Raw genomic sequence first — 22549 nt, 5'->3', positions numbered from 1 at the left:
GTTATATTTGAGTGAGATAAGAGCTAGAGATAGTACACATGGTAATTCCCATGACAGGCTGAGCAGAGTATAGACTAAAGGCAAAGGACATTAATTTTAATGGTTAAAAATATATTATTTGATGATTTGATACTCGCTGGTGCATTGCTAGGCTTAATTGCTTTAGCTCTGGTCTTCATAACCGGGTGGTAAGTCTCCTGAGGACAGGGACCATGCCTTATGCTTTCCGGATGGCGCATGGCAGAGGTCATGGACATCTAAGGGATTAATCAATTTATGGTGGCATAAAAGCACACTCATTCAATTTTCATTACGCGCAGATCAATCTAAACAGCAAAAGACGACATGTCATGGTTACCTCTTTAATTTCTGAAGCTGGCCTCTGAATAGTGATCCCTCTTTTTAGACTTTCAGTTCTGGACTAGACCCAAGAAGAACGATGGGAGAGCACTCACCTAAACAGGGGTCACAATCCCCAGGTTCCTTCATTAGTCATGGCACAGACATTCAGACTGTCGAAATTTGTTTCACCAACTCCTGCAAGGTTTGGTGAAAAACTCTCTCACAGAATAAACTGGGCTTCTAGATTTTTCCCCAGCTGAATGTGAGTCTTACAAACGTAACTGTTTCAGAAATTAAGCTGCCTAAAGTTGCCAAACTAAGTAAACATTTGGCCCCATGAAATACTGGATGGCAGCTTTATCTCTTAAAAACAAAGCCATATGAAAACCATCGTTGCAATGTGTCTCCAAGCTCTGGCTTATCAGCACACAGCGTGAACAGCTGGAGTTACAAACACCAGGACTATTATTAAATCACTGTGTCAGGAGGGGGAAAAAAAAAGAAAAACCTTTTGTAGGCTTCAGTATCTCTAAATAATGAGATTATATATTACATGCTATTTCTCCCTCCGTTTCATTCTTCAGTATCCATCTCTCCTCAATGACAATGAATAGAGCCTTCCTTCTAATTTATATCAGAGTCTACAATGATTATTTTGTTCCCCTATTTCTATAGCTGCTTAGTTGTATATCTAATGGATAGAAAAACATGATTTGGTCATTCAGAATTTTCAATAATTTCCTATGTTGGATTTTGACAGTCACCAAGCCACAACCAAAAGTCCTCTGACATGTCAGTGACAATTTGATGATTTTAATCCGAAAAGCCAAGCTATTTAACTTTCTCTGTAATATTTCAGCAATTCCTTTCACAGATTTGAAAGTGTTTAATCCAGGAGCAACACTGGCTATAATAACTTCAATATACGTGACATCCAAGGGGAAATTCTCCAATCAATACATATATGCAAGACACAAAGAGAATGCTTCTACTCACTGGAAAGATTTTCTCTCACTGGAAGCTACCTGCCATCATCTTTGCTGATGAAATAACAAAAACTCCACAAAACTGATACTGGATACTGTATTTTCACTTTTTATTCCTATTGAAAACACAGGACCACTGGAAAAAGTTCTTCCCCCAGGGTGTCTTCCCAAGGGGTTGGCGCCCCTTTCCCCCAGTCTTACTGCTGCTACGAACTGTGTTGTTACTGACCGAAGAGTTATTTTGGACCTCTCAATGCAGCAACTCAAAAACTTCCATTCATCTGTATATCTTGGATTTACATACTATGTGTTGGAAAGGAAAGGTAATACTATGATGAAACGACCTTAATTATTTAATACACATTTGGAGGACAGCAGCAATTTCCACTTTACTTCCTTATCACTCATCACACTCTGAGAATTGGTGGCTTTCCCATATTATTTCATCCTAAACCCCCCAGAAAAATGGTTCTTGATCTTTTGTATTCCTTTTAGCATTTGATAAGTGACAGAGCCCCTTCAGGAAGTGCACGTGCGTGCGCACACACACGCGTGCGCACACACACACACACACACGCACGCACACACCATGCCATGGCATAAAACTTCAGAGAGTTAACAGACCCTCTGAAACCCACCCATGGAGTTCCAATTTAACAACTTCAAAAACTGCCATGTTATTTTCTGAAATGAAATGTATATATTATAGACACAGACTTAAAAAAACAGCCCAGTATTGTCTTAATTTATTTTGGTGAATCAAGACAAGTAATACTTTTAGAACAAACAAAGAGAACAACCACAGCATTATAACTTTCAGGAATCTACTTTTTAATTTACTCACCCTGCAGGATCATTTTGCCTTAGGGGTTAAACGTGAAACTATAAACAGTCATTAAAACACAAAACAACCATGGTAGTTAACCGGATATTAAGGGGGAAAAAAAAAATCACATCTGTTTTAGAGTTCCCTTCCATCCGCAAATTCAGGAACGTCAATTTCAAGAACCTGGTTTTATGGCTTGCCCGTAAGTCATGAACACCAGGTTACAATCAAGGCAAGGAAGGTAAGACTGCCCATAAGGGAGGCTCTCACTACAATATCTTGCCCCCAGGATTCTTTCTTTGATTCAAAAGCGCTCAGTAGAATTGACTTTTCTACTCCTTGAAAAATAGTCATTACTATTTGCACATCAATAATCATGCTATTCTGATTAACTGGATAGGTTTATGAAAAGAGGAAGAAAGGAAACAAATTCCTGTGCCGTTTATCTGGTGGTACTCTAAGTGACAAGTACTGAGACTTAGTGGCTTTGCAGTATACACAGGGTTAGAAGCTTGCAGAGGATCTGATTTTTCTAATTTAAACCCTTTTTTAAAACTCCAACTTGTTTGATGGTGTACATCTTAAATAACCAATACGTAATAACTTCACCAGCCAGAAAACAAGTGCCACTTTTCCAACATTTCAAAAACATATCTCCAGACATCAGAGAAAACTCTCCTCCCTATAGCAAGCCTAATGAAGTACAACTAAAAATAACAATCATCAACTGTGGTTTTAAAGGCAATATTTCAATATAATCAAATGTGTCAAATATTCATCCTTCCAGCTTCTTATGCTGTGGGTTGTAAGTAAGTTTCATTTCTTGGGAATGATTGAATATAACCCACTTGGGGCTCTGCCATCTGTGAATTACTTACATATGAACACTCTGTTTAAGAGATGGAAATTTTGTTGTCATTGCCTTTCTTCTTGGATATTGAAATGAAATGCAATTGAACAGAGCTTTTTAAGCAATTATTTTTCAGATTCGTTGCTACATGGGTACATTATCACATGTTCCCCACGTTCGTCATCGCTTATCAAATCATAGGAATCAAGTATAGTGCTGCTGAAGTGGAGGAGAATCTGAGAGATGGAGAAGAATCCATATTCTCAGATTCTGTACTACCTGGGCTCAGGTCATTGCCACACAGAACACCCTCTGTAGTGTGCTCCCATGTAAGAGTTGTGGTTCTTATGTCTCCATGGTTTCCTTGAAAGGCTACTCCTCTGATCACTGAACAAACAATACAAGTGACTATAGGGCTATGTGTAGGGTGCCACATAATTTACCATCCATACATGGACACCTCTGAGAGTTAGCGGGGAAACTATTAATAAATACGCCAGAACAACAGGCATGAACTAGGATTGCCCCAGGCAAACCTAATCATACTGTTATCCCAGAGACATCATGCAACTCAAAGAACTTTCTCCCAAGGGTCTCAAACCATTTCATTAGTGCTATTTCCAATTTTACTTCGGTCTAGAGCTACTCTGTCCAAAAGGAATAGAATGTGAACCACAGATGTAATTTTTTAGTAGCCATTTTTTTAAAGTAAAAATAAATAGGTGAAAACAATTTAAATATGTTTTATTCTATCCGGTTTACCATAGTATCATTTCAATGTGTAGTCAATACAAAATTATTAACGAGATCTTTTACATTACTTTTTTCATATTTCAATCTTTGAAATCTAGTGTGCATGCCACACTTAAAACACATTTCTTATACTCAATAGCGACACGTAGCCAGTGGCTATGATATTGGACAATCAGGTCTGACCAGCCCACGAGTTAGGATGTGCAGGGATAAAGGAACAGAGTTATAATACATACATACACACGCGCACACACGCACACACACACAAACACACCCACAAACACACACACGCAAACTGCATTTTTCTTCTAGGTAAAAAACAGACACACCTAAATGTCTTCACTTACTAACTTTACACTTGCCTGGGGTGATCCAGACCTTAGGGCAGGTAAACACTCACCTGGCAGATTCTTTGGGAGAGCAGAGAGAATATCTGAGTTAGAAAAGTTGGGTAATTGCTGAGAATTTCTAGGACTTTTTCCAGACTAAGATTAGTCTTGCGTCCAACACACATACACTGAGCACCTTCCATGTACTTAGGACTAGAGAAAGAAAGATAAATAAGGTACAATGCCTGCTCCTTGTAACGTTAAGGATTAAAGTTTGCATGAAGATTATTTTACAATTGAGATAAGAGAAGCCTAGGATGTGCCATTATTCTGTGGCAAGGCAAGGACCAGATTTTCTTCTTTGAGTCTCAGGTCTGAACTTCATCATCCACAGAGAACTCTGGGAGGGAAGGAGGAAATGTGCTTTCCCTTCTACTGTTGATTCATAGGGACTGACCCATGTTTGATAACTTGCATAGGTTAGGTAAAAGGATTTTCGGTGCCAGCATTACTTCTTGAATTAGAATTTGCATTTTTGCTAGTAATAATATACCTCCCTCTCCAAACACCCCAACTTGGAACTCAACAATATCATATTTTGGTAAGGATACAGAATCTAGCAGAAAGATAGTAGCCCTCATTTCCTCTAGGGCAAGCTATATTGTTGTATTTTCAATTGGTCTCAACACAGAGCCTAAGTGATAGAAACACAGACCTAATATTGGTGGAGTTTCTGCATGTAAATCATGGTAACACAGATCACACTTTTGTTTCAGGGTGTATTAATGTCATAAAAATAAGCAGTGAATTATACTTTTTTCTCTTTTATGTAATTCTTCTTGTTTTTATAGTCCTTCTCTTCCTCCAATCCAATATATTCAGGCTTAACATGGTCTCAATCAGTGGGCATTAAACACACACACACACAGCATACCATATACTGGTTCTGTTTGTACTCATCATTAGAACAGAACACACACACCTGATTTTTACTAAAGTAATGTTCCATTAAATATGTTTCTTTATAAGGATGGGAAGTGAGAAAACATTACATCTAAACTACTTTCGGGACACTCCCTTGCTTACCAAAAGAAACATGCCCAAATATTGCTGCAAACCTATGAGTAATTACCCCATGATTTATTATGGTGACTCCTACCTCACACACATTAACACTGGTTCTTGATAAGAATATTTTATACCAAACTGAGAGAATCCATTTAGCTCATTTAGCATCTCTACATACCAAAAATGTTGCTTTTTTTCTGAAGGCACCATACACAGTGAGACTTAAAATGGAGAAGAGACTTGCTTTTAGGAGACTTTTAAATATGGTTACATTATTGAAGATCACCTATTGCAGTGATACGCAGCCATTATCCAAAATCTAACTCTCAGGCTATTTCAGAGGATGAACCAAAATTACAAATCTTCAAAGCAACTCAGGACTTAGCAGAAAAATCCCACAGCTCCATATGGAAGGAGAGCATTGTCTCTTCAGGAAACTATTCTCCACTTAACTTCTCAATTCTAAGTAGAGCATTTATAGGTATACCTAGGTTTAAGCACTTTTGGTATATAATTTTATTTTTCCTTAATTTGAATGTTGAGATCTAGAAACCCAGTCCTGGTACCACATGTCTACGATACTGGTAGCCTGAAACTCTATCACCATTCGCCATGGTATGACTTATGACTTCACAAAGCACTGTATTGTATTAACATACTGAAAATAGATAAACTATCTCGGAGCATTATGAAGGAGAAGGATGGGAAACCCAACGGTATAGTGCGCTGGTTAAGAGCATAGGTTCTGGAGCCAAACCACCTGGGTTAAATTCTTGGCTGTGACACTTACTAGCTGTGACCTCCGACAAATCACTAAACCTCCTTCTGCCTCAATTTCATTATCAGTGAAATGGAGACAAAAACATGTTTGTACTTTGATGTGGAAGCATAGATGACTTCATGTAAAGCCCTTTTAACAGTGCTAGGCACAGAATTGGTGCTCTGTAAATAACAGCTATCACTATAACTATATACTAGCAATAGCTCATGCTACTTATTATTATAACTAACACTATGTATCCTACCAAAAGCTCTAATTCTCCACTTACTTAAGACGGCAAAGTCCCAGTTAGTTTATGGGTAAGGCGCTTTGATCTTTCATTAGGAATGCAAACAGCAGGATACCTACTGGAATAACAGGTTTCAGACTCTGGCCACTGGGGTGTGAAGCGCTTGGCCTGGCATCAGCAGGTGGGCTTGGCGCTGGGTCACTGCTTCTCCTCACCAGCAGCGGAGTGCCTGTAGGACAAAACAAGAGGTGAGAGGTCAAGAATGCCCTGGGGGGAAGAGAGGGCATGGTACAATGCAATTTAATTAAAAAGGTTTACAACATGCTTTTATGTAAAAACATTCTATTTCTAAGGATGCCTATAAATTAATCCATTTAATGATCTTTTGTCATCTATTTATAGAACGACACATGGAAACAAAATCTTTCAGCTCTCAGCTTTCCCCACTTGCATTTCAAAACAAGCCATTCTACTTAACAGAAAACTCTTAGGCAATGCAAAAGTCGACAGTGTACAACTGAAAACTGGTCCAGAAAATATATTTGAGTATTAAAATGAATGATTATCCAGCAGACAAGTGAAGAGGGTCGCACAGCCAGTGCAATTTGCTATTCAGGAGAGCTAGAAGTATAGTTATTACTGCCATTTCGAGCTTCCCAACTCTTTTGAATGATGATATACACTGAAATAAATTATTTGCTGGGGTTATAGCATTAATGTCTATTTAAGAACACAAAGAGATGGTTTCATTCTCCTCCTTTTCTCCTAAAGTAGATAAAACTGATAAAGAAAATAAGTTAGTTCTTTTAAAAATATATCCTGATTTCTTTTTAATAATGAAAGCTTCCACTATTAAATATTTGAGTCAGTTATTACATTCTGAAAACAGATCATACTATTAGAAAGTTCAAATGAAATTCAACCTTAGCAGAGAGGGTGCCCCAGCTACTTAGCCTGCAATTAGGCCGAAAAGAATTTGTTTCGTACACAATTGGTCACTATAGAAGAAACTCTCAAAAAATCTGTTTGTGACTTAACAATCGCTCTCTTATAAAAATTAACTTTCTATTTGTGTGCCTTTGGGGAAAAAAGAAACAGCAGAAATGCAATCCTCTGTTTATCAATATTCTGAAAGTAATTCCCCAACTCCCGAGCTATTGCAGTTTAAAATAACATTTTTCATACCTCATTTTATATGGTACAGTTATAAAAAGTGAATCCATTTTAAAGTTATTTACAAATCTGATTTTTCTATGTGCTACAACATCCTTATTCTGTGAACAAAACATAGAATTGCTAATACTTTTCACCCTTATTCAGTTAGAAATTGATTCTTAAAAAATAACTTATAATAAGAAATGAATGCGCTGAGGAGGAAACACTATGCCAAAAGGTATTATAAAGCCCAAGTTCACATTCCATTATTTATTTTTTATTAATAGACACTTCACTACATTATTCCCCACCTCCATCTAAAACTTTTTAAGTATAGCTGATTAACAATATCATGCTGGTTTCAAGTGTACAGAAGAGTGATTCAGCGTTTTTGCAGATTCTGTTCCATTATAGGTTATTACAAGCTACTGGGTATAATTCCCTGTTGTATACAGTATATCCTTGTTGCTTATCTATTAAATATATATTAGTGTGTGTCTGTTAATCCCGTACCCCTTATTTGCTCCGCCCCACTTCCCTCTCTGCTTTGGTAACCACAAGTTTGTTTTCTGTATCCATGAGTCTGTTTCTCTGTTGCATATACATTCAGTTGTATTATTTTAAAACATTTCTTAAGCAAGTGACATACCAATAGTTCTATGGTTGGCAATTATTCTCTGAAAGAAATATTAAAAACAAAAAAATAAGAGGAGTAAAAGTAAGAGAAAGTACCATAAAATCTTAGACAATAGAGTCCCAGTTCCACACCAATATGTTTTTCCCTCCTTCAGGTGATCTAAAGACTAAGAGCCTCTCAGGTTAAGCCCCTGAATTACCATTAACACAAAGTGAACCAGCCAGTCTAAACGCAATATCCTCAGAAGCAACCCATTACCTTTAAAATTAAAAAGAGAATGAGGCCAACTCCATGAAACTCTGGTTTGTTTCCAGAGTTTTAACCCAGACTGGTACACTGCAACAGTCAATAATATCAAATTGGAAAAAGACAAACAAATAAAAAACATGTTAAACCTGTATGGGATACCGAGGTCACAAAATACGTTGATTTAGAGGCACAGAAATAAATATTTCAGTGACTGACAATTTCAGTTACGTTGTTTTTTCAGCTGAGTCATATACATATATACATATACATATATATACACACACATATACAGAATGTGTGTGTGTGTGTGTGTGTGTGTGTGTGTTGGTGAGGGGAAAGAGAGAAAAGGAGGGAGAAAGAAAGACATTATTCTTGGGTAACAAATATATTCTTCTCAAATAAGCCACACTATATAGTTTTCCTTCAACTCTAAAGACATGACTGACTCTTTACTTACTGTCAGTATCTGCTGTTTTAATAACAAAATGTTAAAGTATTTAAAACATAATTTTATAATAGCATGTATTTGCATTTCTATAATCAATCAATATGCCACAGTATTATAGGGTGTCTCCCAGAAGATGACAGTTCAGTTTTGTACCAGTGGACCAACTATTTGGAACATTAACAAACAAACAAACTGTAAAGCAGCTAGATCTTTTTTTTTAACTTTTTATTTTATATTGGAGTGTGGCCGATTAAAACAATGTTGTGATTGTTTCAGGTGCAGAGCAAAGCGATTCAGCCATACATACACATGTATCCATTCTCCCCCAAACTCCCCTCCCATCCAGGCTGCCACATAACATTGAGCAGAGTTCCCTGTGCTATACAGTAGGTCCTTGTTGGTTATCCTTTTTAAATACAGCAGTGTGTACATGTCAATCCCAAACTCCCTAACTATCCCTTCCCCTGACCCTTCCCCTCTGGTAACCATAAATTCATTCTATAAGTCTATGAGTCTGTTTCTGTTTTGTAAATAAGTTCATTTGTATCATTTATTTTTAAATTCCTCATATAAGGGATATCATACGATATTTCTCTTTCTCTGTCTGACTTACTTCACCCAGTATGATAATCTCTAGGTCCATCCATGTTGCTGCAAATGGCATTATTTCATTCTTTTTAATGGCTGAGTAGTATTCCATTTGTATAGGTGTCCCACATCTTCTTTATCCATTCCTCTGGTGATGAACATTTAGGTTGTTTCCATATCTTGGCTATTGTAAAGAGCACTGGAATGAACACTGGGGTGCATGTATCCTTTCAGACCATTTTTTACTACATGCCCAGGAGTGTGATTGCTGGGTCATATGGTAGCTCTATTTTTAGTTTTTCAAGGACCTCCATTACTGTTCTCCATAGTGGCTACACCAATTTACATTCCCACCAACAGTGTAGGGGGGTTCCCTTTTCTCCACACCCTCTCCAGCATTTATTGTTTGTGGACTTTTTTTTTTTTGTGGTACGCAGGCCGCTCACTGTTGTGGGCTCTCCTGTTGCAGAGCACAGGCTCCGGACACGCAGGCTCAGCGCCCATGGCTCACGGGCCTAGTCGCTCCGCGGCATGTGGGATCTTCCCAGACCGGGACAAGAACCCGTGTCCCCTGCATCGGCAGGAGGACTCTCAACCACTGCGCCACCAGGGAAGCCCAAAATCTAATTTTTAAATTCCAAGCCCCATCTGAAGGTGAGACTGAGTTATACTTTAAAGACAAGGAAAGATGCATCCTACTGTATAAAAGAAAGTAATCAGAAGTACTGAAGATGATTTGGGCAAATCCTTGGATATATACATATAATAGGGTAAAAGGCACATCTGGCTGAAATGAGAGGGAGACAACTACATTTGGTTTTTGGAAACTCCTGGGGGTGGGGGACAAGGGGGTGTACCTAAAATATAACCTCTGCACTGAAGGAGTTTATAACGTAACAGTAAAAATCAGACACTAAGAACTACAGTGTCGGGACAGTGGAGAGGACCTGGGCTTTGGAATCAAACAGACAACTTCACCTCTCCTTGCTCTGCGACACTGGACTGCTTTGTGATACAGTCTCATCATTTATAGCCTGATGATAACATCACAGCACAGAATTGGTGGAAAGCTGAAATAAAATAAGACATGCATGAAACATGGTACTGTCCAATACCTAATTTTCACACAGGAACCACTTCCTCCCCACATATACACACATACGCAAGAAAAAGGAGGTTATAGCACTTGCTAATGTTGTGAGCAGTGTTACCCTGTCTGCTCAAAAAAGCTGAACTCCTGAAAGTCAAGTGAATTTTCTTGGAATACTATGTAAATGAAAATCCTAAAACATAATTCTGTGTAAAATCAGGTGTAGCCTTACTATACAAATCTAAGCTTCTAAGAAAAACATGATGAGGTAAAGGAAGTTCAAAAATGGGGAAAAAAATACTACCCATTGGTATTTTTCAGCTGAGAAAAGACTCATTAGATTTTAGAAGCAAAAGCCCTCAATTCAGCTCAAGGAACAGTATTATTCCTTGGTATCATAGTTTAAAAGTCACTGGTTGCAGAGCCCAAATAAAATAAGAAATATTAAGACTAAAGCATGAAGTCTTATACAACTGCGTTATGTTTTCCCACTCATTAAATACTTGAGGCCCCACTATGCATCAGCCTATACGAGGGGTGGACAATATTAAGGTGAATAATCATGGTGCTTGTTCTAAGCATATCTTTTAAAGAAGGAGATGGGACAAGAACACTTCAGTATACAGAAAAGTAGGTCCCATGTAGTGTTCCAGGGGAGTTACGTATGGCTTATTGGAGAACCCAATAACGAAGGGAGCCCAGAGGAGGGTCACCTAATCCAGTTTGGGGAAAAGAAGTTTTAAAGAGGCACCAGCTAGTTAAAAGGCTCAGATTGGCACATCAATGAATCATGCGAGATATAAAGGCCAACACAAATTTAAGGTGTTATCTACATAAACAAAGGTTGCTGTCTCTTTGGTATAAATGGTGCACACACACACCCCTGGAGGGACTGCTTTCCCTGTTTAGAGGATGTGCTTGGGAAGAAATCAGCTCAAATGCCAGATGGTGTGTTATATATGAAATTCTGTTTGGGGGGTTTTGAAAGATGCCTCAGAAAGGTAGGCAGTTATAGAGACTGAAACCAAGATCCAGAAGAATCATCATATCATGATGCAGTGGGCAGAGAAAACAAACAACGGATTTAAACACGAGTCCCGTGTCAAACGTCACAAAGGCACAAGTTCTAAGTTGCAGGGTGAACAGGAGCAGGGATTTATTTAAGCATGGTTAATGATTCTCCTGAGCAAAATCAAACAGGCAGCTTGTCATCAACACTGATGCTATGTCATCCTAGGGTGATGGACACCGGGAAAGCTTTAGGGGGTCCCAGTTAAGACACTGACAAGGCATTCTGTGAGAAGTGGGAGGCCCCAAGCACGAAGAGGCTGGGAGAGCGATGTGAAGAAAGAGGGACTCAGCAGTCACAGGCAAAAATGGAGTAAGAAACTAGAGAAGGACACAGGAGAACTTAGCAATGACTAAGTTCAATGACATACAAAGCAAATGAGGGGGAGCGTCCGAAAGAAACCTAAAACCATTCTTACATTTCTTGCTTGAGGAAGAACAAGCAATAGGGAGGTTTTAGCAACTGTTATGACTTGTTTCAGAAAAACAACAACAACAGCAAAAAACAAAAACCATGAATCTTCGCCCACTGAAGGTTAGAATGATTTGCTTTTAATCTAAGATGTCTTGATATGCATGAGAAATTAAAGACTAGATTTTCGGGCCTTCATAAAGGTGAGTATGAAGTTCATACTGGAAATCATATTGGCTTTCAGAATGAGTGATGGGGACAAACACAAGGTAAACAAAGGAAAACAGGAAGAATCAGCACAGGCCTACAAATGGCACTGCATGCAAACTAATGAGAAAACCAGAATTTTTATTCCCAAAGAATCTTCAGAGGATTTTCAGAGTGTATCTAGAATGACGTGTGGTTAACAGAGCCACAGAGGTGAGTCTAGAGGAGAGGTGGGGCGGAAGGGAGGAGAAAGGAACTGGAGTTAACACGATAAACTATTTTTGTGCAAAGAGGGGTAAAGGTTGGTCTTTGTAGAGATTCAGTTTTCCTTTGCTCTGAAGGATTACTTCTGTGCTATTGAATTAGCAGGTCACCAAAACACCTAGTTTGAAGAAAGAAAACACACTCTCCTTCCAATGCTACTTACACTTAGGATAAATTACAAAACAAATATAGATGGCGGAAAAGGCTGTTGAAATACACCTCAACTGGTAAATATTTCATTGATGAAAATACATTGCAGATGGTTAACATATTTAGGGACTTAAAAAGAGATAAATAGCAAAAGAAATGCTCTGCCAGGTAAGCGATATTAGTAGTATATTAATAATATTAACAGGATGCGTTAGCTGTATCTCGGTTTCATACAGTACATTTCCATAACAGACTTTGTACCTAGTCAGTACCTGGAAGAATGCCTTTTAATTATCTTGAACTTCAACACTTGTTGAATGCATCTGGCATTACAGTATGGAGATGTCCTTCAGATATACGGTGCAAAAAGAGCGAGTGTGAGGAAACCTGCCTTCTAAAGGCGGTCCTGGCACTACGTGCCCCCCAGGAGACAGCCGAGTTGTACCTCAGAGTCCAAGTCCTCTGCGTTAACTAAGGAAGCATGTTGGATAAGCTATACCAAAGGCCCTTCCAGATCTGAAAAGAGACAGTTCTGTGAGTTATAGAGCCAATAAGGAAACTGAAGTCCAGAGAAATTAAATTCCTAAGTCTTTTGGACTTGATTTCTACTCCAGTTTTATCCACGTGACACTTTTCCATTGTGGGGTCACAACTTTACATGGGTGAGCGCATGGAAGTAAGGGGGATGATGTCTCTTCAATGTGGTAGCAATTCTTTTCATCAAAAAAGGTCAGCAAATGGAAAGACTCGGACAGGAAGATAAAATGAAAGGGTGCTGGGAACTGAGTAACTAAAAGGCGAATACCAACCCATAGTCACATGGGCATATCTGGCAAGATGCTTGACTCCACTAGTCAAGGCCTACCAGCACCTCTCTCAGAGGGCATGGTCTCTCTTGTAAATGATTTAAATATCCTTTTCCTATTAACCCTCAAATACCTCAATTAAAAAAAAAGAGAGATTAGTGAAAGTGGTACATCATTTGCTTTGGGAGACAACTAGGGTGTGTGTGTGTGTGTGTGTGTGTGTGTGTGTGTGTGTGTGTGTGTGTGTGTGTGTGTGTGTGTGTGTGTGTGTGTGTGTGTGTGTGTTTCGTGGGCATGAGATAGGGTTTTTCCACTGATGCCTAACAAACTCCTCTTCACTGAAACCTGGAGACCTATAAAACAAATTGGTAATGATATCAATAGCAACGCAATTTATGGTAAAGTACCGGAGAAGACATCACTTTCACTACAGGAGTGCCTGACCAGGTCTGGTGCCTGGCCTGTGATGAATGCAGCAGCTGTGACATGCTCTCCGACACCGTGATGGAAAAACCACATGAGAGAAACCAAGTCACATTTTAGCAGAATTTTAGCTGTCCAAATACTTTACTCTTAAATATCACTCCATTAGAAAAGAGACTCCCAGTATTGCCATTAAAGGAGCAAAGAAGTTCAAGTTGACTACAGTGTTGTTTTTCTTTCATTTTGGATTGCGAACCCCCAGAAAAGCCTGTTCAACACACGATGGAACAAACACAAGCAATTCACACAACAGTCTAGCAACACAATAATTATGAATGAGCAGACACATGATAAGATATCTTTTAGTATTTGGAAAGCTGCTTAAATAGGAGGGCCACTGCTATAAAAACAAGTGAGGGGGTTTGTAACTGACTTTTACCGGGAATTATACTTTTCTCTGAAGATTGTGATGCCTCCAATTGGAAATATATTGTTGCCGCATTCCTGAGGGTACATGCTTTCTCTCCTATTGAAGTGTTCACATTTTATCCAGTTGATATATACAAATCTACAGTTTTTCCTATTGTTTAAACCACATCGCAGTATCAATTTTCTCATGCTATTGAAAGTCAGTTAATGCCAAGTCTTAGACATGCACTATGTTTCAAGTGTTATATTAAGAACAATGACAAGCAATAAAAGGACAAAGCACACTGTATTTTGGCAACGCCGATGGAAGAAATTCAAAAGTGGTCATTTTAGGTTAAGAGTAAATTCAAACGATTTAAATAAAAGAACAATGCCAAGTTACAGTGAAGGTTCAACAGAAGCAAAGGCCCTGGTCTCTGAAAGGTATACACTCTAGAAAAAGCACAAAACATTAACAAACAAATAAAGATACCTGAATTAATGACTCCAACTAAAGGCTCCAGAATCATAGAGGTGAATGGAAGGGATGTGAGACATGCAACATGAACCACCCATTTCTTGTTCTGGCATTCAAGGACCTAATGGGTTTCCCCCAGTCTACCTCTCAGATTACATCTTGCACTGCATTCTTTGCCATGCAGTATCCGCCAAACGGGACTACGTGTCATTGCCTACAAACGTCTTGCAGACTCTGACCTCAGCGTGCATGCTGCTTCTACCCCCTAAACTCTCATTCTCTACTACTGCAATCAGTTGTAATCCTGTCCATCCTTGAAGGTATAAAGATCTCTACTTCCTTGTAACATCTAGATACAGATTTGCTGGGGGGCTAATGAAGCCTAACTTCAGGGGCCCTCACAAGCTCCCAGGTAGAACCTTAGCAACATGAGCACATGATTCGATGACTTTGTAAATTTTACCTAAGTAAATAGCTTAATTGCAATAGGTTAATTCTGTTATCTCTTTCAACTCTGATGTCCCCTCCAGCATACTGTCCCTTCTGTTGGGTGAACTTAAGAGTGGTCAAGAACATTTCCAGATTCAGTTAAGTGAGTTGAAGATACATTTCATCTGAATAAAGTGGACTCTATATATTTGTGTGGTTTATAGACACTTCTATGTATAGTTCTATGCCGGTCCTCTTGGAGGAATATAGGTATATCCCTCTTACCCACTATGTTGGTTTATCCAGCTTCACGATACAAAAGTACAAGGCCAGGTGACATAATGAAATGACTGGGCTCTTTTTGCACCCAGCATTGGAAGAGTGTGGGTGCTGGAAGATAAGACTTGAAATGTATAAAGCCAGGCGCTAGTCTAAGGAAAATTCACTCACTCCATGTACAAAATTATATGTAATTCAGTAATCAGATAATTCAGTTCTCACTGATATCTTGACAAATGGAAAGTCCTCTTCTATATGGAATATATTTGAAAACGTAGCATAGAATTAAAATTCCTATGCTAGTAAGACACAAACCTGTAGCCATTTCACAGATTACAAGAATGTATGTGTGCAGCCCCATGTTTATATATCACATATACTATTTAAACAAAAAACATTTTTATTACCATACTACAGCCAATACTGAATTCTGTTTATTCAGGGTATAAAAAAATCTTACATGTGAAGAGATTATTAAAGATTATGCAGTCAAAACTGTAGAAAAAAGCAAGTTATTTTAAGCATTAAGATACAGTCAATTAATATATCATTAATAGAATATTTTTTCATATTTTCAGACATCTTTAGTATATTAGCTTTATTAATTTTTCAAAAAATGTTGGAATTTTTTCTCATTTTGAATTAGCAGTCATTTATACTTTTGTATGTAAAATCTATGTTCCTTTTCTTAAATAGTAATCTCCCCAAGTTTCATACCTGAGAGCCCTACAAAATGTGGATCCGCTTCTGTGCTTTTTTAGGGTGTATCACATCCTGTTTTGTCTTATCTGTAAAGGTGTATTTTTTCTTGTCTCCCCTTAATTTATTCATTGAATGCTTAAAATATACTAGGCAGTCTTCTAGGCATTCTGGATACAACAGCACACAACACACAAAGGTCTTAATCTTGTAGTGCTCGTAAATAGCTGAAGGAAGGCAGATAATAAACACGTACACAAATAAATGTGGGCATTTAAGACAGATAGGGATAAAGCAAGTTCTTAAACAGGAATATGAGAGAGAGAGAGAAAGTGATGGTGGGGGGAGAGTAAGGTAGGGCAACATTACATTGTAAGCTCTTTGAGAGCAAGCAATTCGCCCCAGTCAATCACTTAGGATCCCTAGCAGAGTGGGTACTTAACAGATGCCTGCTGAATTGAACTAAACACAGTAAGAGGAACAAAGATCAACCTCTAAATTCAGAAATCTTTGGATTCTGAAATGTCTCAGACAAGGGAATTTTTTTGAGTCGTGAAAAGGGTCTATGCCCCCAATAAGTAAATAAATTGCTACTGTCACGTTTGTTTCGCTCCACCTAACACTTTTTTGCTTCAGCATCAACATTTATTTTAAAACAAACACTATCACACTAATGCAGCATATGTTATCACCCTTGCAACTTAATGATTAATGAGCATAAAAGTGACATCAACACCAATGTTAAATAATTCCAGTAGAGGCTCTAAAATATTAACTACAATCTTATCAGTTACTGTAGCTTACAAAGGGATCTATTGCCTGTTGATCTTTCAGTTCTCTCCAGTTTACAGTCTTAACATCCTTTACATTTATGAATAATCTATATTCATAAGATTTATGGCAACCTAGGGAAGAAGTAGAAGGAAAATAGTCGAGTTTACTTGAAAAGATTCTTTGGGAGAGTTGATTTCTAAACAGAATTTTGAAATGTGTAACATATATGAATTGATAAACTGGTATAAAATGATGACTCAGATATTTATAGTAGGCAGAGGGGCATATGATTTTAGAGGCCACAGCTGGACATCCTTGCACAGGTACTGATAATATTTGCTCAGCTAGAAAACAGGCATGAGCCAAGTAAGTAGAGGTGAAAGTGACTGAGTGATCTGGTTAGAAGAACATTACTAGAAGGTCTTAAAATGGGAGAGTTTTACTTTAATCTCATTTGAATAACACTGTGGCTTCCAAAGGGAGACCATCTACAGCATTTTTTTTCAAGTGTTGAAGAACTGATTAAAATACATTTTGGAAAGACATTTGTAGATTATAAATATATGAAACATGTTGACTAAAAGATTAAGCGGAGTTATCTTTTCCAATTGGTTTCTTTAGTAATTCCCCTATAAAAACCATAAAGTGTACTTGGATATGTGTCCAGTGGAGGAGGTTTGGACTTGGGAGGACTGTTTGATTCAGCGTGGAGCACATTTGGGATGGTTCATTAGGGCAGTGATGTTGGTCTGTAGGAAGTGTTTATGGAACCTTTCTTTTGTCCTAGATTTTAGGCCACAGCTCCCACTGAGTTGAAAACAGCCTCTGAAAGTCTACTTCACTAGTTCCTTACAAGATGAGGAAGGGGAAAATCAAGCAATGCCTTCAGGCCGTTGAGCTGCAGTTGCAAACAATTACTGGCAACATCAAAGTACCAAATTCAAATCACCAAGTCCTTCATGATAGATGAGAAACATCCATAAGTCAAGTTAAGGCATTCTGGGCACAAATCTATATGATTTATCAGCTGCATTTGAAACCTTTGATCATCACATTTTATTGGAGTATTCAAAGTCCCTGGAAGGACTGGAAAAAGTTGGGCATGATGGAGCCACTGTTATCTCTTAGGAACACTCAAAAGATGGTTTTATGCCAATGCCTCTATGCCCCAAATGCTGTCTTCTGTGTCGTAGCAAAGGGACCTAATGCCTCTCAGGGCCTTAATTCCTCTGATGGGGAAGGCATGGTTTCTACTTAATAGCACTTAAGATTCTAAACAAGAGTCAATCAACTGAAGCTCAATCTAGAAAACACAGAAACTGGGCTCCCCTGACAGGGAACATGTCTAATAAAAGTGCCAGAGGAAAATCTGACTTTCTCCTGTCTTGTCTTGCATGGGGACTTTTCCAACATTTGTGACTGTGGTTTGAGACCTCCCTTGCTGACACACAGCTACTCCTGGGAGCCCAGGGATCAGCAGTGACCTCAGGTACCTTTTACCTTATGCATCCGGTAGGCAAGGGGTCATATTCTACTCATGACGTGGAACTGGCCCCAGCTGTCCAAACCTTTGTGACTTCACATTAGATAATGGAAATCTAATCCACCCAGGTGTTTCATATGGCTGCTGTCTTGTTACTAAATAGGTCCATTACACCAGCAGACTTATTCACCCAGTGGCATAGTGAGGCAATGATCCACGGATCATTATTGACTTTTCTGTGTAACTCCTAACAACAGATTCAACATGCATCAAAATTCAAAGGCCGGGCTTCCCTGGTGGCGCAGTGGTTGAGAGTCCGCCTGCTAATGCAGGGGACACGGGTTCGTGCCCCGGTCCAGGAGGATCCCACGTGCCGCAGAGGGGCTGGGCCCCTGAGCCATGGCCGCTGAGCCTGCGCATCCGGAGCCTGTGTTCCGCAACGGGAGAGGCCACAACAGTGAGAGGCCCACGTACCGCAAAAAAAAAAAAAAAAAAAAAAATCAAAGGCCACAGGTACAAAACTAGATTATGTTTCTATGATTCTTCAAGAGAAGGGGCAAGCTATTCTTGCTAACAGCATTAAAGCTCTAGTTTTCAAGGGAAAGATGTTTGAACACAGAGGGCCTGCTATCCTAAGAATGGGAAATACAGAGTTCGGTTTGAACTTAAAATATTTTCTACAAATGGAATTTTGAGAGTCACAGTAATGACTGGGTCATTACTGTCACAGTAATGACTGGGTCAATTAAAAGAATAGGCCAGGGACTTCCCTGGTGGTGCAGTGGTTAAGAATCCACCTGCCAATGCAGGGGACACAGGTTCGATCCCTGGTCTGGGAAGATCTCACATGCCTCAGAGCAATTAAGCCCGTGCCACAACTACTGAGCCTGCGCTCTAGAGCCCATGAGCCACAACTACTGAGCCCGCATGCCTAGAGCCTGTGCTCCATAACAAGAGAAGCCACTGCAATGAGAAGCCCGCACACTACAATGAAGAGTAGCCCCTGCTCGCTGCAACTAGAGAAAGCCCGTGTGCAGCAATGAAGACCCAACACAGCCAAAAATAAATAAATTAAAAAAAAATTTTTTTAAAAGAATAGGCCAAAGATTGAATATCTATGACTATTATAAGTGACAGAACAAGTAAGTTTTTAACACTTTTTTTTTTTGCACAAGTCCTAGGAATAAACCAAATTATGCCAGAATGTGAAATGTTTATTAACTTGAAGGTGATACCTGTTTTACCCAGCTTATGTCACAAGCCCATTATATCCATAAGTACTGCATTATATTAGGTTAGTATTTATTATAACTGAAGAGCATCAAATAGACAATAATGATAAAAAGTCACAGAATAGCAAATTAAAGCATAATCTACCAAGATCGGAGGGAATCTGATAACAAAACTTAACATAGACCTCCAACCTATGAAAAACATTAACTTGCAGGTGCTGATAAGAGGCCAGTATCTAAATCAGCCAGTATTTGAACTTGTCAAATGGCTCCTGAGACAAGCCTCCATTAATTTGAGAGGAAGGGTCATAATCTCATCTCCAGGTCTTCTCAGGGCAAGCAAACCAATACACAGTGCTGTTTTCCAAAAACGCTGACACAGAAAAGGAGGAACTGCCCTTATAAGCTATACATGGAAGGACACTATCAGAACTGTCTTTGTACTGTGCTTGTCTAGGTCATCCAATTCTATGTTATGTAGCTAGATTAGAAAACATACACATGTGTACACATGCAGGTTGCTTCCACAGATGAGGTATTTGGGCCTCAAAATGAAATAGGATGACTGCTCAGCTATGCTGGTGGCATTGCTAAATCACTTAATGTGTTTCTTCCATGTACACAGCTATACAGGATGTATGATGGGTATCTTTCCAGTTTGTGACTGTCTTTGGCTGTATTCTTGAAGACTATCCAACATTTTTACAAAAGGCCTGTGATACTCCTTGTCCATAGCTCCTGGGCATTTTCAAAAGTAGCTTTTAAATGGCCTTTGAATAGAAAACCCATCAATTTCAGACTAGACTTACACACCACAATAAAAAGACATTACCCAGCAAATGTTGGATTCTTAGCAAAGCATATGAGAACACATTTTAGCAAGGGGTGAGGAAACACACTCTCCCTCTGAATGGGAACAGCAGCAAAGTCACATTACAAAGGGTAATACATACTAAGATGGGAGGAATCTGTGATCACGAAGTAATCTACCACAGCCTATATACTAATTTCATAAGCCTTTATGTTCAGAATACAGATTTCATAAACCCTTATGTTTAGAATAGATTTCGTTTCCTATCTAAAACAAACATATGGTATCAAACAGTCTTTTAACGCTCAGATTTAAATTAGTTTTAAAGAGATAAAAAGACTGAAATAGTTCTGCTATTTGAGCACACTTAACGACGGCAATATTTATATAAACATATTGGCAAAGGAAATGGTAAGTTCCCTACATCTCAGTGGGCCCATGGTTTCATTTTAGAAGCAACACATTTACCTAAAACGTTCACAACGTTGTGTACAAATACGGTGGACTGAATGACTATGAGACCTACATCTGCTAACTTTCCATCATTCAAAACAATTTAATTCTATATGACAATGGCTCTCCCACAGTACACAGACTGTTTGTCAAGGACAGCACTTTTTACTTGTGTACCACATGGTCACTGCTAGTTTTGGGCAAATATTCAACAAAGAGCCAGTAGCGTTCAGGTTGCTTTCTCTGAAATCCATCTCAGGAAAATCTCTTGATCCTTGAAAGCAGGATTTTCTGACTATGTAGGATACAACTCATTCACGAGTCTTAAAATCAATTTAAGGGTCATAATCAGCATTTCAAATCATGGATGGTAGAGAAAATAACAGATTGTGTTACACATAGTAAAGCTATGCTTTGTTTTATAGAAGAGCTATACCACATGTGTTTGCTGGGTTGCAATGTAAAATGCTTTTTCTTTTTTGCTTTGAGTCATGGTCAAAATTACTTGAAAGAAAAAAAGAAAAAAACCTCTAAATCGGACTGACTTGGGAAGTCTCTGGGGGATTACAAACTCCTTAAGGAAACACATCTAGCCCAGGAGTGAGTCTGATAACCTACTTCTAGAGTCCATCTGTTTTTGGAGGTTTATATCCTGTTTAACATCTATTTTCTATAGGCGTTTACTGGAAACTTGCTAAGTTCTAGGAACTATGCTAAATCCTGTGGAAACAAAGATGACTATGACATAGTCCTTGACCCCCAAAGGTTCTGGAGAGACTGACTTGTACACAGTAATGCATGAGGCAATGTCACTAAAGATATCCAAGCAGGCACTGCAAAGTGCTGTAGGAGCCAAGAGGGAGAACCATAACAATTGCTGCTGGAGAGGTCTTCCCAGGAGATGTGACATTTTAGTAAGCAATCTCTTAGTGGGTATTCACCCACCCATCCATGAATGCATGCATCTCCTACTATGTTCAAGGCACTGAAGTAGAAGTTGGGGAAAAACTTAGAGGCATAAGACAAGGGCACCGCCTGAGATGAGCTCCCAGCCCATAGGAAAGGAGACTCACAGGACAGGGTAAGAAGAGTAAGAGAGGTGGTGGGGACCAGGCAGGGACGCTGCAGAGCAAGGAGGGGTTACCGCTGCCTCTGGAAGAAGAGAACGCCCCCGACAGGAGGCGCTGTGAGCGGTGGTGGAGGATGGTAGATAGTGGAGGAATGCTCTGATACCTGAAGCAAAGCTGGTTCATATTTTAGACACAGCAAAACAAGGAGAACCAAGTACACACGTATGCGTGAACTTTTTTTTTTTTTTTTCTTGCGGTACGCGGGCCTCTCGCTGTTGTGGCCTCTCCCATTGCGGAGCACAGGCTCCGGACGCGCAGGCTCAGTGGCCACGGCTCACGGACCCAGCCGCTCTGCGGCATGTGGGATCTTCCCGGACTGGGGCACGAACCCGTGTCCCTTTGCATCGGCAGGCGGACTCTCAACCACTGCGCCACCAGGGAAGCCCCTGCGTGAACATTTTTAAAGCTAAATACCAAACTCCTAGGCAGAAGCTGGGATAGGGGCTAGTACTCTGCCACTGGAGGCTGGGCTTCAGTCAAAGAGGCGGCAACAGGGACATAAAGTAAATCAGAGTTTAGCACTATCCTGCTTCCAGCCCTCATTTCTCCATTAGAATAAAATTAACTCCTTCCCAAGACCTACAAGACTCTAGGTGATCTGGCCTTTTCTCTCACCGGACTCCCCTTCTCCTTGCTCACTACACTCCAGCCACCTGGCCTCCTTTATGGCTCTGCATCTTCCCTGATGCATCCAGACTGCCCTAGCGCCTTT

At 39.4% G+C, this 22549-nt stretch overlaps 1 protein-coding gene across 3 annotated transcripts in view; it reads right to left on the bottom strand.

The window, feature by feature from the left end:
* PARD3B (par-3 family cell polarity regulator beta) overlaps window positions 1-22549 on the bottom strand; it is a 1046263-nt gene that overhangs the window by 579641 nt on the left and 444073 nt on the right. For all 3 annotated transcript variants that reach the window (XM_082840795.1, XM_082840797.1, XM_082840796.1), the window contains exon 4: window positions 6284-6393. In XM_082840795.1, the coding sequence (XP_082696921.1) occupies window positions 6284-6393 (110 nt within the window). The remainder of the gene's footprint in view (window positions 1-6283; window positions 6394-22549) is intronic.

Source organism: Leucopleurus acutus (genome assembly GCF_964270905.1).
Source record: "Leucopleurus acutus genome assembly, chromosome: 6".
NCBI lineage: Eukaryota > Metazoa > Chordata > Mammalia > Artiodactyla > Delphinidae > Leucopleurus > Leucopleurus acutus.
Note: the sequence above shows the minus strand (reverse complement) of the source record. Positions and strands in the feature narration are given on the sequence as shown.